We start from the raw sequence: 20,005 nt of genomic DNA on the forward strand, positions 1-20,005 counted from the left end.
ATATATATATATATATATATATATATATATATATATATATATATATATATATATATATATATATATATATATATATATGTATGTATGTATGTATGTATGTATGTATGTATATATATATATATATATATATATGTATGTATGTATGTATGTATGTATATATATATATATATATATATATATATATATATATATATATATATATATATATATATATATATATATATACATACATACATACATACATATATACATATATATGTATGTATGTATGTATATAAGGGCTGCGAATCTTTGGGTGTACCACGATTCGATTCAATATCGATTCTTGGGGTCACGATTCAATTATAAATCGATTTTTTTTCCATTCAACGCGATTCTCGATTCAAAAACGATATTTTTCCGATTCAAAACATTTCTCTATTCATTCAATACATAGGATTTCAGCAGGATCTACCCCAGTCTGCTGACATGCAAGCAGAGTAGTAGATTTTTGTAAAAGGCTTTTATAATTGTAAAGGACAATGTTTTATCAACTGCAATAATGTAAATTTGTTTTAACTATTAAATGAACCAAAAATATGACTTATTTTATCTTTGTGAAAATATTGGACACAGTGTATTGTCAAGTTTATGAGATGGGATTTAAGTGTAAGCCACTGTGACACTATTGTTCTTTTTTTTTTTTATATACTGTATATATAAATGTTTAATGATAATGTCAATGAGGGATTTTGAATCACTGCTATGTTGAAATTGTTACTAATATTGATACTGTTGATAATATTAATTTTTGTTTCACTACTTTTGGATTGTTCTGTGTCGTGTTTGTGTCTCTCAATTGCTCTGTTTATTGTCGAGTGTTGCTGGGTCGGGTTTGGTTTTGGAATTGGATTGCATTGTTATAGTATTGCTTTGTATTATTTTGTTGGATTGATTAATACAAATAAAAAATTCAAATACAAAATAAAAAAAATATATTAAAAAAAAAAAAATCGAATTTTTGAAAAATGAGAATCGATACTGAACCGTACAACGTGAGAATCGCGATTTGAATTCGAATCGATTTTTTCCCACACCCCTAATATATATATATATATATATATATATAGTTTTCACAGCTGTTTGGTTGTTAGAGGTAGAAAGCGTTTTAAAGTACATTTCTAATTCTTATATATATATATATATATATATATATATATATATATATATATATATATATATATATATATATTCCCAACTCCATTTCCATATGAGTTGGGAAATTGTGTTAGATGTAAATATAAACGGAATACAATGATTTGCAAATCATTTTCAACCCATATTCAGTTGAACATGCTACAAAGACAACATATTTGATGTTCAAACTGATAAACTTTTTTTTTTGCAAGTAATCATTAACTTTGGAATTTGATGCCAGCAACACGTGACAAAGAAGTTGGGAAAGGTGGCAATAAATACTGATAAAGTTGAGGAATGCTCATCAAACACTTATTTGGAACATCCCACAGGTGAACAGGCAAATTGGGAACAGGTGAGTGCCATGATTGGGTATAAAAGTAGATTCCATGAAATGTTCAGTCATTCACAAACAAGGAAGGGGCAAGGGTCACCACTTTGTCAACAAATGCGTGAGCAAATTGTTGAACAGTTTTAAGAAAAAGCTTTCTCAACCAGCTATTGCAAGGAATTTAGGGATTTCACCATCTACGGTCCGTAATATCATCAAAGGGTTCAGAGAATCTGGAGAAATCACTGCACGTAAGCAGCTAAGCCCGTGACCTTCGATCCCTCAGGCTGTACTGCATCAACAAGCGACATCAGTGTGTAAAGGATATCACCACATGGGCTCAGGAACACTTCAGAAACCCACTGTCAGTAACTACAGTTGGTCGCTATATCTGTAAGTGCAAGTTAAAACTCTCCTATGCAAGGCGAAACACCCAGAAAACGCCGTCGGCTTTGCTGGGCCTGAGCTCATCTAAGATGGACTGATACAAAGTGGAAAAGTGTTCTGTGGTCTGACGAGTCCACATTTCAAATTGTTTTTGGAAATTGTGGACGTCGTGTCCTCCGGACCAAAGAGGAAAAGAACCATCCGGATTGTTATAGGCGCAAAGTTGAAAAGCCAGCATCTGTGATGGTATGGGGGTGTATTAGTGCCCAAGACATGGGTAACTTACACATCTGTGAAGGCGCCATTAATGCTGAAAGGTACATACAGGTTTTGGAGCAACATATGTTGCCATCCAAGCAACGTTACCATGGACGCCCCTGCTTATTTCAGCAAGACAATGCCAAGCCACGTGTTACATCAACGTGGCTTCATAGTAAAAGAGTGCGGGTACTAGACTGGCCTGCCTGTAGTCCAGACCTGTCTCCCGTTGAAAATGTGTGGCGCATTATGAAGCCTAAAATACCACAACGGAGACCTACGGACTGTTGAACAACTTAAGCTGTACATCAAGCAAGAATGGGAAAGAATTCCACCTGAGAAGCTTAAAAATGTGTCTTTTCAGTTCCCAAACGTTTACTGAGTGTTGTTAAAAGGAAAGGCCATGTAACACAGTGGTGAACATGCCCTTTGCCAACTCCTTTGGCACGTGTTGCAGCCATGAAATTCTAAGTTAATTATTATTTGCAAAAAAAAAATCAAGTTTATGAGTTTGAACATCAAATATCTTGTCTTTGTAGTGCATTCAATTGAATATGGGTTGACAAGGATTTGCAAATCATTGTATTCCGTTTATATTTACATCTAACACAATTTCCCAACTCATATGGAAACAGGGTTTGTATATATATAAACTTAGCCAATAGTATAACGAGGTTGCAAAGGTAAAATTCCCTTTCAAATTGTTTCTCATACAGTGTAAATCCAAATAGCACATCTTTAAAACAAAGCACACATTTGTCATGAATATTGTCCAGGATGAAACGACATATGCCCTGCCATAGTGATCGAGTGCTTTCAATTCTAGTGTTTTTCTTTATTGCTGTTGCTTGGGCACGGTGACGCCCAAAGCGGAAGTGAAACTCTTGCTTTGTGGGAGTTGTAGTCCAAAACGCTCCAACTTCCGTAAGAGCTATGTGACCCGCTGCTCTTGAGAACTACATGTCCCACGCGCCACAAAGAGACGTCCGCTTTAAGGGGACAATTTGTTTTGGTCATTACGAACTACGCATTGTCACGCTGAGCCCAAGGTCCACCGCGGTTCTTTAACCTACTGGTTAAACACCACATCTCTTGCTAAAGTTAGCCATAACTCCTCCTCCGAAGTCTGCTTTTCACCACCCCTCTCCTTTGGGGCCACCACCCCCTTCGTCGCTCCCGCTGTCGACCCCAGAAGCTAGTGAGCTAGTTAGCAAACAAGCTAGCGCTTACCAGACACTTATTACCCATGTCCTCGGAAGAAAGCCTGAGTTTAACGATCACGGATTGGCTTTTTGTTAATTCCTGGTGGCTCCTCTTGCCGTTCATCATGCTGCTTGTGATCGCCGCATTCATCGTTGCATTTGTGCTGCTGTTATACATGATATCGCCCCTTATTAGCCCAAAACCCCTGAAACTGAACGGGGCCCACGTCGTGGTAAGTCAACTTTTCAACAGCGTCCATGTTTGAATGTTGTCAAGTTGCCTGTGATGGTAAATGACCTAGACAGTGTTGTTGTTATCTAGCTGTCATGGTGAGCTCGTGACACTTGCGCTAATCCTACAATTCTAGGGACTATTCGGTGCATATGAGCATAAAGCGATGTCGTTTCACATTACACATGTAAACGTGCTCTAGTGCACTGTTTTCAACTTTTTCTGAGCCAAAGCACATTTTTTTCATTGAAAAAAATCTGGAGGCACACCACCAGCAGAAAACATGAAAAAAAAATGAAACTCAGCAGCCGATACTGACAGTAAAAAGTCGTTCTCGCAATTGTTGGATATGAATTCAAACCATAACCAACCATGCATCACTATAGCTCTTGTCTCAAAGTAGGTGTACTGTCACGACCTGTCACATCACACAGTGACCTAAATTGGGGTTATTGGTGTTTTCCTGTGTGGAGTGTTTTAGTTCTTGTCTTGCGCTCCTATTTTGTTGTTGATTGTCATGTCATGTACGGATGTACTTTGTGGACGCCGTCTGCTGCTCCACATGCTGTAAGTCTTTGCTGTCGTCCAGCATTCTGTTTTTGTTTACTTTGCAGCCAGTTCAGTTTTAGCTTCGCTTTGCATAGCCATCCCTAAGCTTCAATGCCTTTTCTTAGCGGCACTTGCCTTTTGTTTATTTTTGGTTTAAGCATTAGACACCTTTTTACCTGCACGCTGCCTCCCGCTGTCGTCTGCATATTGTGATCACGACAAACCATGTTCCCGACATCTACAAAGCAATTAGCTACCTGCTGCCACCTACTGACATGGAAGAGTATTACACGGTTACTCTGCCGATCTCTAGACAGCACAGACACTCAACAACTGCACATTTGCGGATTGTAATTACTGGTTTGCAAAAAAATATTTTTAACCCAACTAGGTGAAATTACATAATCTCCCACGGCACACCAGACAATATCTCACGGTACGCTAGTGTGTCGCGCACAGTGGTTGAAAAACACTGCTCTAGTGTTACCCATTACTAATGCAACTTTTTACTCAGTTGACCTTGATATATTTGACCTTTGATCATTCTTCAATTTCCAGGTGACTGGAGGCTCAAGCGGAATTGGGAAATGCATAGCAATGGAGTGCTACAGACAAGGAGCTTTCATTACTTTGGTGGCAAGGGATGAGGTAAATCATCAGTTTTAACTTGCAGGAACTATAACGTGGTGTGGAAGTGGTTGTACTATGCAGTTCGTTACGGTGAAACCTCGATTGACGAACCTTAACAGTTCTTGAGCATAGTTCTTCAACTGAAAAGTTACCATGAATTGATTAACGTGGACCCCGACTTAAACAAGATGAAAAACTTATTCGGGTGTTACCATTTAGTGGTCAATTGTACGGAATATGTAATGTACTGTGCAATCTACTAATAAAAGTCTCAATCAATCAATCAATAGTAGTGAAGCAGAGTTCCCCTTACGAATCAATGTAAACATGAATAATTGGTTCTAGCCTCGACAAAAGTCCCTATTAGTAGTAGTAAAAAAAACTGCACACTTTGAAGACACTAATATATGTGTGTGTATTAGGGTTGTGACGATGCCAATATTTTGGTACCAAAATGTATTCTGATACTTTTCTAAATAAAAGGGGACCACAAAAATGGCATTATTGTCTTTATTTTAACAAAAAAAAATCTTACGATACATTAAACTTATGTTTCTTATTGCAATTTTGTCGTTAAATAAAATAGTGGACGTACGAGACAACTTTTCTTTTATTCGTAAGTAAGCAAACAAAGGCTCCTAATTTAGCTGCTGATGTATGCAGTAACATATTGTGGCATTTTCCATTCTATTATTTTGTCAAAATTATTCAGGACAAGTGGTAGAAAAATGAATTATTAATCCACTTGTTCATTTACTGTTAATATTACCTTCTCTTTTAACATGTTCTATCTACACTTCTGTTAAAATGTAATAATCACTTATGCTTCTGTTGTTTGGATGCTTCACATTAGTTTTGGATGATACCAAGTACAAACCCCGTTTCCATATGAGTTGGGAAATTGTGTTAGATGTAAATATAAATGGAATACAATGATTTGCAAATCCTTTTCAACACATTCAATTGAATGCACTACAAAGACAAAATATTTGATGTTCAAACTCATAAACTTTATTTTTTTGTGCAAATAATAATTAACTTACAATTTCATGGCTGCAACGCGTGCCAAAGTAGTTGGGAAAGAGCATGTTCACCACTGTGTTACATGGCCTTTCCTTTTAACAACACTCAGTAAACTTTTGGGAACTGAGGAGACACATTTTTGAAGCTTTTCAGGTGGAATTCTTTCCCATTCTTGCTTGATGTACAGCTTAAGCTGTTCAACAGTCCGGGGTCTCCGTTGTGGTATTTTAGGCTTCATAATGCGCCACACATTTTCAATGGGAGACAGGTCTGGACTACAGGCAGGCCAGTCTAGTACCCGCACTCTTTTACTATGAAGCCACGTTGATGTAACACGTGGCTTGGCATTGTCTTGCTGAAATAAGCAGGGGCGTCCATGGTAACGTTGCTTGGATGGCAACATATGTTGCTCCAAAACCTGTATGTTCCTTTCAGCATTAATGGCGTCTTCACAGATGTGTAAGTTACCCATGTCTTGGGCACTAATACACCCCCATACCATCACAGATGCTGGCTTTTTAACTTTGCGCCTAGAACAATCCGGATGGTTCTTTTCCTCTTTGGTCCGGAGGACACGACGTCCACAGTTTCCAAAAACAATTTGAAATGTGGACTCGTCAGACCACAGAACACTTTTCCACTTTGTATCAGTCCATCTTGGATGACGGCGTTTCTGGGTGTTGTTGATAAACGGTTTTCGCCTTGCATAGGAGAGTTTTAACTTGCACTTACAGATGTAGCGACCAGCTGTTGTTACTGACAGTGGGTTTCTGAAGTGTTCCTGAGCCCATGTGGTGATATCCTTTACACACTGATGTCGCTTGTTGATGCAGTACAGCCTGAGGGATCGAAGGTCACAGGCTTAGCTGCTTACGTGCAGTGATTTCTCCAGATTCTCTGAACCCTTTGATGATATTATGGACCGTAGATGGTGAAATCCCTAAATCCCTTGCAATAGCTGGTTGAGAAAGGTTTTTCTTAAAACTGTTCAACAATTTGCTCACGCATTTGTTGACAAAGTGGTGACCCTCGCCCCATCCTTGTTTGTGAATGACTGAGCATTTCATGGAATCTACTTTTATACCCAATCATGGCACCCACCTGTTCCCAATTTGCCTGTTCACCTGTGGGATGTTCCAAATAAGTGTTTGATGAGCATTCCTCAACTTTATCAGTATTTATTGCCACCTTTCCCAACTTCTTTGTCACGTGTTGCTTGCATCAAATTCTAAAGTTAATGATTATTTGCAAAAAAAAAAAGTTTATCAGTTTGAACATCAAATATGTTGTCTTTGTAGCATATTCAACTGAATATGGGTTGAAAAGGATTTGCAAATCATTGTATTCCGTTTATATTTACATCTAACACAATTTCCCAACTCATATGGAAACAGGGTTTGTAGTTACAGGGTCATGCAATGGTCATAATTTAAGTTCTCATGTGTCCAGGAACGTATTTCCTGAGTTTATGAACATAATATAAAAAAAATTTAAAACGAAAAAAGATTTTGTGATTAGGGCTGGGCGATATATCGAATATACTCGATATATCGCGGGTTTGTCTCTGTGCGATACAGAAAATGACTATATCGTGATACTCGAGTATGCGTTGTCACGCAGTTGCTTTTAGCTGTGGGCATTACACTACAAGCTCTTCTCACTCTTTCTTGTCTCTCCTTCTCACTGAGACATAAAACGAGCGCACCTTCTTACATACGTCACATACTGTCGCGCGTGCAACATGACACGCCCTCGCGGAGCAGAGAGGTAGCGGCCCTGGGTAACATTAGCTGTGGTGCTAACGGTGCGGTGCGAGTGGTAATACGAGAGAAAGAAGGTGCGAATCTGGTAACAAATAAAGGAAGAATAGAATTAATTCCCAAGAAAAACAGCAGGGGGTCTGGCGATGGTTTGGCTTCAAGCGGAAATATGTCGAACAGACAACCGTAATATGTCAAGTATGAGGCAAAGCGTTGCTACAAAAAGTAGCAGCACTGCTAATGTGTAGCATCATTTGAAAAGTCACCCGCTAGAGAATGAAGAGTGCTTGAAACTCCTCATGTCAACATCTCGGCCGGTGCCACACCCACAAAATGCCCAAGCAACCATTTCCAGATCAACACCGTATGAAACAAATAGTCAACAACAGAAGGAGATAACGTCCGCAGTAACTTACCACATAGCAAAGGACATACACTATTTGATTTCCTATTATGCAGCTCATTTTTATTTGACAGTTATTGAAATATCTTGTGTGACATCATGCACAAAAGTGCACTTTATTTGTTTTAAACTATTGTAGTGGCGTTCTGTACAAAAAGTGCACTTTAATTTAGTGTTGTTTTGATATGTCATCTTAGTGACATCATGCACAAAAGTGCACTCATAGCTTGTTTTAAAATGTCTCTGACAATCTTGCACTTTCTGTTTTGAAATGACATGAATGTTTGTGCCACTGCTTAATAACTGTTTAATACAGTTTTCGTAAAGTGACTTAGTTGTGATTTCCCTCTCTGCATGAAAGATTAAAATGAGCATATATTAATGCAGTATGAAGAAGAATGTTTTAATGTAGACACATAGAATCATCATACTGCTGTGATTATATGCATCAAGTGTTCATTCAAGGCTAAGGCAAAATATCGAGATATATATCGTGTATCGTGACATGGCCTAAAAATATTGAGATATTAATAAAAGGCCATATCGCCCAGCCCTATTTGTGATGCTAAAAATATCGATGCAATCATAGTAGTATCGACTAGATACACTCCTGTACTTGGTATCATTACAGTGGATGTCAGGTGTAGATCCACCCATTGCATTTGTTTACATTGCTATTGTATCCTCCTACGGTGTGTAGTGAAGCATGTTTAGCTATTCCTCGTCCTGCAGGGATGATACTTGTAAGAAACTTACTTTATTTGTCGCCATGGAGGCGAGGATTAGTGATTTAGAAGTAGTTAAAACACTGTAGACTGTGGCTGGACGTTAGCCGCTAGCTAGCTAGCCATGTCTTAAAGCACCTCTTCCTGAGGGCGTTTCAGTGTTATAGCTTCACATTTATCTTTAGTTTTTAAGCTAAAATGCGTCCGTTCTCCCTTTTCTGTCTACACACTGTGTCTTCTTGTAAGTACTCAGTAATTGTGCGTTGCCAAACATGTTCCTCAGTTCGTAAAACCAGCAATGTCACGACGTGACGACGCGCCGTCAAGCCCGTTAAAAAAAGGGGGGGCGGGGGGGACCGGTACTTTTTAGAGGCGGTATAGTACCAAATATGATTCATTAGTATCTGGCTTCCTCACACCTCCAAAGACATGCACCTGGGGATAGGTTGATTGGCAACACCAAATTGGCCCTTAGTGTGTGAATGTTGTCTGTCTGTCTGTGTTGGCCCTGCAATGAGGTGGCGCCTTGTCCAGGGTGTACCCCACCTTCCGCCCGAATGCAGCTGACATAGGCTCCAGCACCCCCCGCAACCCCGAAAGGGATAAGCGGTAGAAAATGGATGGATGGATGGATAGTATCACGGTACTATACTAGTACCGGTATGCCGTACAACCCTTGTGGGATATGGAAGGTATGGCATAGAGGGGGGTGTACCTGGGACGCTGGGTACACCGTTGAGCCCTCTGGAGACGTTGTGGGCTTCAATCAACGAAACGTCGATGAAGCAGGGTGCCCACCCGATGACCCCAATGACATACTTACCCTCCCTTTCACCACTCCACACCGACTGCTACCGTCAAGATTGTTCCTACTTACCAAAGGGATTGAAACATCTAGTTCTATTTGCTTTACTGTAACAATCTTTTTCTATCTAAACATTACATACAGCAAGCTTAAATGTCAACACACACACACAAAAGTCTTGTTTGTGCGTTCCAGAACGTTAACCATCTTGTTGCTACGATAAAAAACTAAAAAAGTAAAATCATTCAACGTGTGTCAGTGAACATTTGTGGCATTGTCGAACACTCTGGGAGTTTTGGAGCGATAAACAAGCAGTGGCTTTATGTTTTCACTGCTAGCGTTAGCACAAACTTGCAGTGTGAGGCGGTCTTTCATCGGTAGTGCCTTCTCCTTTGCTGTAATTAAGGGCCGCTTGGACTATCTCACCGCAATTAAAGAATTGCTGCTAAACAAAGCCCTTTGCAGATAAAATCCTCAACCTTAAGTTGCCGCACGCCGGGTGATAACTAGCTAAAACGCGAGCTCAAAGAGGTTGTCCAGCAACCCAAAGCTAAACAGCAAGACTGTGAGAGTTTGGACATATTTAAAGCGTTTGTGATCACACAAAGGGATCTCTAAGACAGGCTGACACAGTTCTGACCAGCGCAAGGTACGACAATTGTGGTAATAACACTTCAGAAGTGCCGCTCGCCGTCGAAGCTCCTCGAAGTGGCCTTGCCTGTGTGTACAGGATGTTACGTAGGCAGCCCCCGATGGCCTTAAGCGACATGAAAAATTAATGAAGTGTTCGTATGTTGAGGCATGGTTCGCACACAGAGGCATATTTGGCGCGGTGTAAAGGTTCATAAACTGCAAAAGTGGTACGCCAACTTCATTAAAGTACAGTGTGGCCAAAAAAAAAAAATGTCCTTGGAGAGCCAAGTGTTTTTTGAAGTGGTACTTAGTGACAAAAGTTTGAGAACCACTGGTATAGTTTATTCCGAACATGCTTTGACTAAATTATAATTCTACATGTGCACAAGTCAATATGTCGGAAAAGTTGAAGGGTTTTTCTTAGCCTACGCTCTCTGTCTCCATATTCAGTGATCATTTCCTGTGTTTAACGAATTCACACTTTCAATAACTCACATCTTTACCATTTTGTAAAGGAAAAGAAGCTGGCTGACAGTGTACAATAACTTATGAGATAATAATGCAGGAAAAGACGCTGGTTGCATTCTGCTTTATCCTTGTATCCTGTAAAAATATTGTCTTGTATTTTTATGTTAAAAATCTATACTTTATGGGGGTCTTTATTTTTGCAAATGTAGTTGTATAATGATGTGTAATTGTTAAGTTTTGCATTGTATTGTATGCAGAATATAATATGTTTTCCTTAGAAAATGTTTCCAAAGCACAAATAGTTTGCTCTAAAATGCAGCATACTCTAACCCCTATTGTAAATTTCAGCTCTTCGTCCCTCGCCACATCACGCTTTGTCTATTGCAGATGTTATTTTGAAGCATGATCTACACATTTTTGGCCCTAATTGAAGTTTTTTAAGCATTAACATGGCTAAATGTATTAATATCAATACTACAGTGGTATTTGCCACTTGAGTAGACCAAGCTAATCAAAGCGCGCTGTTCAGTTTCGTAGCCACTGAATGGCTCAGCCTTAGGGCGCATCACTATATTGGATACAAAGAGTGTAAATGTGACCATGGGGGTGTTATTTTATCACTAGTGGGCTCTTATTATGTTAAAAAACACATTTAGAAGGTCATAACCAGGTTTTTCTATGCTCTAGCTATGAAGATATTCAACCTATAATTAATAATTTCTACTTTGCAGATATTAATGTACCACGGTACTAATTAACAGCGATAAACAAGGGTTTTCTGTGACCCTGTGTGTTTTTGGGGCATGGTGTCTATATTTGAGAAATATGTGCACTTTGTTTTTAAATATTGTTTCTATTTTTTCTTTTTCTTTCTTTCTAGACTAAATTGCTTCAAGCCAAAAAAGAAGTCGAGAAATTTGCCATTAATGACAAACAGGTTAGTTGGTTGAAGTTTGTTTCGAACAGGTGTACAATTTCAATATGCTACATCACATTATTTTTCATTTCTCTTAACATGTCCGAAAAGAAATAGGAAGAAGCAAAGCTTAAACAATCCTACCCCTTTTCCACTTCATAGCAATTTCTAACACGTGTTCATTTCCTTTTCTCAATTCGTAATACAATTTACATCTGTGAATTGTAAATACAACACAGTTCTCCTACAGTGATACATAGTTGAGTCAGTTATGATTTACATAATGACAAATACTTTTTTCAGTGAGTTCAAGGCGTTTATCATAATTATTTTTCATTGTACTTTGTAAACACCTGTTGTGGTTTGAGGACTTTGAAACTGCACTTTAAAATACGTACAGTACAGGCCAAAAGTTTGGACACGCCTTCTCATTCAATGCGTTTTCTTTATTTACATTGTAGATTGTCACTGAAGGCATCAAAACTATGAATGAACGAACACATGTGGAGTTATGTACTTAACAAAAAAAGGTGAAATAACTGAAAACATGTTTTTTATTCTAATTTCTTCAAAATAGCCACCTTTTGCTCTGATTACTGCTTTGCACACTCTGCATTCTCTCGGTGTGGTTTTCACTTCACAGGTGTGCTTGAAGCTCATGGAGAGAATGCTAAGAGGGTGCAAAGCAGTAATCAGAGCAAAGGGTGGCTATTTTGAAGAAACTAGAATATAAAACATGTTTTCAGTTATTTCACCTTTTTTTGTTAAGTACATAACTCCACATGTGTTCATTCATAGTTTTGATGCCTTCAGTGACAATCTACAAGGTAAATAGTCATGAAAATAAAGAAAACGCATTGAATGAGGTGTGTCCAAACTTTTGTCCTGTACTGTAGTTGATCTATTTTTTGTTAGTAATAATATGACTTAAAACAGGTGGTGCTCTGCATATCAGTGGATGTTTCCAGTGACTACAGTCAAGTGGAAAGTGTTATTAAACAGGTAACACTACCCTTTAATAGAAGCTTCAAGTCTATTGCAATTGTTTGTAAAATTGTCTTTTGCAGGCTCAAGAGAAGCTGGGTCCTGTTGATATGCTTGTTAATTGTGCCGGATCGTCTTTTTCTGGAAAGTTTGAGGAAGTCGAGGTTGATCGTTTCAAGGTAGGTAACTGAGAATTCAACTGTAATGCGAACGATCTACTCATATCTACAACTGAAATATAAGATACTAGAATACTTTTGCAACTCTGATCCCAACAGAGGCTGATGGAGGTGAACTACTTGGGCAGCGTCTATCCGACGCGTGCCGTCATCACCACCATGAAGGAGCGAAGAATGGGTCGTATCATGTTTGTTTCTTCCCAGGCGGGCCAGATCGGCCTTTTTGGTTACACTGCTTATTCCCCATCTAAGTTTGCCCTGCGCGGGTTAGCCGAGTCGCTGCAGATGGAGGTGAATGGAGGCCCTAATGCGAGTCTCTATGTTTCTATGTATACCCACACGGTTTCATTTTCTTCTGCAAATGTAGCTCAGTGAACCTTGTTCTTTCTTAGATAAAGCCGTACAATATTTACGTGACGGTGGCCTACCCACCAGACACAGACACCCCAGGACTAGCAGAGGAAAACAAGACGAAGGTAAAAGTTGTGCTTCCGCACTATTGTCTATTCTGTTTGTTGTCTTCTCGTTTAATTCTGTCCTTTGGTTGTAGCCGCTGGAAACCAGATTAATCTCTGAAACCTCAGGTGTTTGTCAGCCAGACCAAGTGGCAAAGATTATCGTTCGAGATGCAGTGGTAAGATATAATGCTTAAGCAAATACAATACGCCTCCGTGCTCATTCGTAATTGATTTGGGTTTTGTTTTTTTATAGTGAATGAAAGACAATTTGTCAGTGAATGTTGTCTCCTTTGGTTACCACAGCAGGGAAACTTTAACAGCTCTGTGGGTCCAGATGGGTACATGCTGTCAGCCCTCACCTGTGGGATGTCACCCGTCACCTCCATCACAGAGGGTCTCCAGCAGGTACACACATAAACCCATTCAATATGAATGATTGTCAGGAGTTAACTCTACAGCTTTTGGTAAAAAAATACTACGGCTGTCAAGTGATTAATTTTTTTAATCAGATCAATCACGCTCTTGAATTGTTATTAGTCACATGTTATTACTTGCTTGTTTAATTCAAATTTGCTTAAGAAAAGACCCAGATATTTGGACACAAATGCATTTTAGTCCGAATGTAATCCAGGAACATTTTTCAAAGTTTTACTTAATCATAAGTCATCGATTTGCTCAAAACTTGGTGGCAGTTAGAGTAAGAATCAACTGCACATTTTCAAAGTATTTGCAATAATATGGCAAACAAGGTACAGATGTAGACTTATAGTAAAAACACCCATAAAAATGTTACATAGTGCACCATTCTGCATTTACTCTTCCTTTAACTAGTTTAAACAATCTTATTTACCTTTTCAGATGACCATTTTGATCTCTTTTTTTTGGTACAATTCTATCAGTTGGTGATATGAATGACATCTTCTTGCAGCATTTTGTCTTCACCAATGTTAAGTAGCTTCACTGTTTCTCCTTATTGTAAGTAAATTGGGCGTACCGCCATAAAGAATGTTTTTTTTTTTTTTTACATCAAAACAAATAAAAGTAATGGTAAATGGGTTATACGTGTATAGAGCTTTTCTACCTTCAAGGTATTCAAAGCGGTTTGACACTATTTCCACATTCACACACATATTCACACACTGATGGCGGGAGCTGCCATGCAAGGCCCGAACTACAACCCATCAGGAGCAAGGGTAAAGTGTCTTGCTCAAGGACACAACGGACGTGACTTGGATGGCGGAAGCTGGGATCAAACCTACAACCCTCAAGTTACTACTACCAACCAAACCACGCCGTTTCCTCCAGAAGTCAGACGCTATTTTTAACTTTTATTTACAATCTTATGCACACACTGCACAATTCCAACAGGTTTTACCTCCCACGCAAACACTTGCGTCTTCGTGCTTTCACAGACACACAAAAACACTTCCTCATTCTCCGCCAATCCGTGGCGCTTTCAGGTACAAACAATGTGTTTGTGATCATGGGGAAAATTAACATCAAATCAAAACCACATGAACATAAAACATTACCACCAGCAGGTCGTTACAGTATGAAAATATATATATATATACACTGTACTTATGGGGCAAATGATACAATAAGCAGCAACAATTGCAAAACAATATAAAAAATACTTGATACTAATTAATAAAATATTGTTTTTAAATTGATCTATACATTTTTGGAGCCTTTAAGGAAAATTATATCGTCATAGTGACCTTGCCCCCACCACCACAGGTATCTAAGCCTACTTGAGCTGGCTGTCCATTTAGCTAAGGCAATGTTTAACTTATCTCTGCTACTTTTGTTGACAACTTTGACGCAGGTAAACTCCACCAGCGTTGTCGTTCTCCGCTTGGTCAAGTTGGTGTCGATGTAGCATTCATGCTAGCGGCGCCATCCTGGAGTACGTGCTTTGCCTTACGATGGTATTTTAAACTTATTGTGCGCCGATAAAAAGAAAGTTAGTAGCCACAATGCCAACAAATTTCCTCAGTTTTATCTAAAGTTCCGTAGGAGTGTGTTTTAAAGTGAAATTGGCCTCCTCTCATCACTGATCTTTGCACCGTGTAACAATAGGCGCCGACTTCCAGGTTTACATGTGGTCATAACAAATAGTGTGATTAATCTTTGTTCATTCATGATAACCCGCTAATTTTTTTTAATTCATCAAATGTTAAGTTAAAAGTTAAAGTACCAATGATTGTCACACACACATTAGGTGTGGCGAAATATGTGTTGCCAGTCCTAAAAAAATACATAAATCTTTGATTAGGGTGTAAAAAAACAAGTGTGCAATCTTCTTAACGTGTTCCTGCTGACAATATTGACCAAATAACATTGAAGAGTTGTATAGCTTTGCTACAAGTACGAGGGGTGTAACGGTACACAAAAATTTCGGTTCGGTACGTACCTCGGTTTAGAGGTCACTGTTCGGTTAATTTTCGGTACAGTAAGAATACAACAAAAAATACATTTTTGGGTTATTTGTTTACCAAATTTGCAAAATCTTCCACCAAAAATATTTTATGTGAAGTTGTCGAACTTTGGATAGATCAATAATTCATAATAACATTGCTTTTGATTCAATATTGTTTTGAGCAATGACAGTTTGAAAGAAAAACAGCTTTGTTTTATTAGTCAACATTGCAACTTTTTCTAAATTACATTTAACCGTTAAGCTTTTTTATTTCACTTTTGTTATGTTTTTGTTTATTTTAATAGTATTTTTAGAATGTGCCGTGGGCCTTTAAAACATTAGCTGTGGGCAGCAAATGGCCTCCGGGGCACACTTTTGACACACCTGCTATAGATAATAAAAAATTAAATCTGATAAATCTATGGATAAAAAGCAGAGCCTGGTGACGCATGCGCGTTTATCATAACTCTCTCGCTCTCTGTCTCTGCCCCTCCCTCATGAATGCTGCTGCGTGCACAATTTCCTTCTTAACCCTGAACGTACATTGAAAATACACGCAACCCTAACAAAATGCCGGACATTTGAGGCATTTAAGAAACTCTGCCCTGACAGCTCCGCAAAAGAGGACATGTCCGGTGAAAAGAGGACGTATGGTCAGTCTATCGTAGCCTGTTAGCTGCTAGCATGCCGTGTGTTGTGCCTCGGTGTGCATTACACAACGTGCATTACGCTACTTAATATGTCCGTGTGGAAACTCGTTCGGTACACCTCCGAACCGAACCGACACCCCCGTACCGAAACGGTTCAATACAAATACACGTACCGTTACACCCCTAACAAGTACAATGGAAATTATACTGTAAGTTAGGGCTGCAACTAACAACTATTTTGATGGTCGACTAGTCAACAATTATCTTAACGATTACTCGACTAATTATGGAGCATAAACCCATTCAGTGGCTCTAACTTGCCATCTGCTTTTAAATCTAGCTTAAGATATGTTTGTATTTGCTAACTAACAAAGATGACTAATTCATTCAGAAATATTTATACTGTAACTGTGCTTGCTCATTAGGTAGTTACAAAAAACAAAATAACTAAAACTTTTGTCCATTTAAAAGCAGGGACAGGCCCAGTGCTGACAAAAACTTAATACATTTTTTATTGAAACAAAGGACTGTAAAAACAGCTTTGGTGTTTGCTTTTATTGCTGCTATCCATCCATCCATTTTCTACCGCTTATTCCCTTCAACTTCTAAAAAAAAAAAAATAGAAAAAAAAGCTATTTGTGCACTGTTTAAAAAGCTGCACATTGGTATTTTGTTGATTGACTCCTGGCATTTTTAGCAATCTAATAGATTTGATTAATTCACAACTGTAGGTACATAAGGAGTAAGTAAATACATATTAATTACATAAATAAATAAAGTTCTCCTAAATAATTGATTTAATAAAAAAAAAAGTAAAATAGACTGAGTCACCAATATGTGGGATGTTTTGTTTAGGCACTCAATTCCACGGATAGACTAGTTTGTTATGCATAATTCTTGGCCGGACGATAATCGAGATGGCACATTTTTAAAAATGTTAACCAAAAACCATATCACAGGATCGGTAGGTTGTGAGTTCAAATCCCGGTCGAGTCATACCAAAGACTATAAAAATGGGACCCATTACCTCCCTGCTTGGCACTCACCATCAAGGGTTGGAAGTGGGGGTTAAATCACTAAACATGATTCCCGGGCGTGGCCACCGCTGCTGCCCACTGCTCCCCTCACCTCCCAGGGGGTGAACAAGGGTCAAATGCAGAGGACAAATTTCACCACACCTAGTGTGTGTGTGACAATCATTGGTACTTTTACTTTAACTTAATCCGAAGTTTTGACTGTTCAGTATTTCTTTATTTTATTTGAACCACTTTAGTACGAGCGTCCTCCGCAGTAAACGTTTGTTTGTGGGCTATTGCTTTTGTCAGAGTTACAAACTTCAGCAAAAAATAACCCTGTTATGCATGTCCACAAATGTCTACTGCAGAGGACGCTGGTTCTCAGGAGGATATACAGTGTAAACAATTGGAGGATGCTCGAGGGGATACATTGTGGTCATCTAAAACCACACATTTCTCATTTTCAAAAGAAAAATATTGTGTTTAGTCCTCTTCTGCTTCGATGTCATTGTTTGCCTGAGGAGTACTCTGCTTCCAGTGGATTTTGGAGACTTAGCAACATGTTTACAGTAGAATTTCCACTGATTCAGTAAAGCTACACAGACTGAACAGCAGGGTTGATGTTGGTAAACATTTTGTTAAACCCAACTTTGGAAGAAATCCTGTTTCAGATCTTCTGGTGTTTCCAATGAAGGATTATTGTTTAACTCATCTGACTCTTGCAACACCTTCTCCTTTGTGCAGATTGTCACCATGGGCCTGTTCCGCACCATCGCCCTATTCTACCTGGGAAGTTTTGACAGCATCGTGCGGCGCTGCATGATTCAGAGAGAGCAGTCCAAGGCAGCCGACAAGAGAGAGTAACCCCTTTCGAACCAGCCCAGGACAGCAGCTATCCACTATCCATCTTCGTGTGTGTGTCCCCTCTCCCACCATGACGTTTCTTGTCATGGGAGCAGCCTTACTTTCCCACAGGTGTGTTTATTTGTAATGAAGGGAGGTGATCGTACACATTAGCAGGCCTCCTCTCACAGGAAAAGCAATATCCTGTCGGACCGGTTGTGCCAAATATGGCCAGAAATTCCCTCCCTCGGGAGCTGTAGTCATAACAAGACAGGTGAGTAAGTCACCTTTTTGTCCTAACCTTGCATGCATCAGAAAATCATGTTATTATAAATGTATAGTTTCACAGAATAGGAAGCGTCCGCAACCTTTTTCCAAGTCTTTGCAGGCAAAGACCACTCCTAATAACGTGGTTTTGTTTTTGTGCGCGCACATCTCTTCTGTGGTGTAACTCGCGTGTTTTATTTTTAATACAAATATAATTTTAGTAAGAAAGAAGGAGAGAGTTTTAACCATGATTCCACCAGGCAGTTCAGTTCTTCGCCATGGTAACAAATTGGCTGAGCTGAGTGTTTCCATATCAGTGCTGTTGCCACTTGAACAAAAAGGGTACCCAACAGGGGTATGGTTGCTTTTTAAATTGCAAAAAAGGACATTCCATAACCGCTTGGTGGAAACAGGACGCTTAAGTGTTCCCATGTGTGCTATGACTGAGCCAGCCGTTGGCGAGAGAAAAGCCATTTACCATCTCGTTCCATTACATCCCTCTTTATTTAACCAGGTACTATTATTTCAAGCAGTCATGTGACTGGAAGCTCAGGTGACTGTTACTGTTCACCTCAACTATATGGTAAATATTGTCTTTTGCTTATTCTCTCTACATAAGGAGGCGTACATGCAGTTTTTTATGTGTCATTGCAAATATTCCACCATGCCAGTGTCGATCAGCGTTGACCTAAATCAGGGCAGAGACTCGCTGGTCGAGTAATGCCCCAGTAGGTCCAGTGAGGGCGCTAGAGATTTGTTTTACATGCAAACCCTGCACAAAAGCTCCTCAATTATCACATTTCCCTTGGAAATAGCATCAAGCTTTGCCTAATAGTGTTTACCTTAGAGGAAAAAAAGTACAACATAAAGTTGTGTGAGCCGGTGAGAATGTACTTTCCATAGGGTTGTTTTTTTTTAATTACGCCGATATCTGCCAAAATGTGTTAAGACAATTATTTTTTAAAGATTTTTGTGGCCGCTGCATGGCGAGCCGTTCTAAGCCTTAAGACGTGACTACTGATCAAACGACAGGAGAGTGTGGACTGACACGTGTGTATAGTTTATCAGTTATATCACATTTTCACTGTAAACCGCCAACTTTTCTTGTCTGTGTGTGACTAGTTTGTCAATAGAAGGGAAAAAAAAAAAGAAGCCTTAGAGGAACTCGAAAAATGAGAGTGAGAAACTATGACTCGTGTGTGACGATGTTCTCATTTGATTTTGGCTTCAAGGCGCGCAAAGCTTCAGTCACGTGTTGCTTTCAAACTCTTTCATTGTCTGGATGTAGCGACACTGTAGGTGATAGAACATGTAGCTTGTCATTTTAACACTGTTAAGCTATGCAAAGCTAAGCCTGCGCCTACAATGTGTTTGAGCATTTACAGTTAGGATTAATAACAGGCTGGTTGCCACCATTAACAAAACAGCTCTTACTTTCAAGTATTTGTTTTTCTTTATTTCCTGTCGAAACTTTTACCCCCTTTCACCTAGTGTGCCATGGAAATCAAACTGTCAGAAATATGGAACATGTGTCTTGTCTTTATTCTGACATGTTGAACTGAATAAATACATGTGACGAAATTTGAACGCATGTTTGATTTCTGTTTTTTTTGCTCATATTGTATAACAATTTTTTTATACTGCTTCTGACCTGCCTGTAGTCATAGTAGCTCAGAGCTTCTCAATTA

The 20,005-nt window shown here is 39.0% G+C and overlaps 1 protein-coding gene across 1 annotated transcript; it reads left to right on the forward strand.

The window, feature by feature from the left end:
- The first annotated feature begins 3,142 nt into the window (after positions 1-3,142).
- kdsr (3-ketodihydrosphingosine reductase) lies at positions 3,143-19,904 on the forward strand. The gene is made up of 10 exons (XM_061979491.1): positions 3,143-3,587; positions 4,694-4,783; positions 11,463-11,519; positions 12,435-12,500; positions 12,566-12,661; positions 12,761-12,952; positions 13,054-13,137; positions 13,212-13,295; positions 13,423-13,524; positions 17,952-19,904. Exons 1-10 carry the CDS (start codon positions 3,399-3,401, stop codon positions 18,069-18,071), a joined length of 1,080 nt encoding a protein of 359 aa, XP_061835475.1. The 5' UTR covers positions 3,143-3,398; the 3' UTR covers positions 18,072-19,904.
- Positions 19,905-20,005: the final 101 nt, after the last annotated feature.

The sequence above is a fragment of the Nerophis lumbriciformis genome, linkage group LG19 (assembly GCF_033978685.3).
Source record: "Nerophis lumbriciformis linkage group LG19, RoL_Nlum_v2.1, whole genome shotgun sequence".
Lineage (NCBI taxonomy): Eukaryota > Metazoa > Chordata > Actinopteri > Syngnathiformes > Syngnathidae > Nerophis > Nerophis lumbriciformis.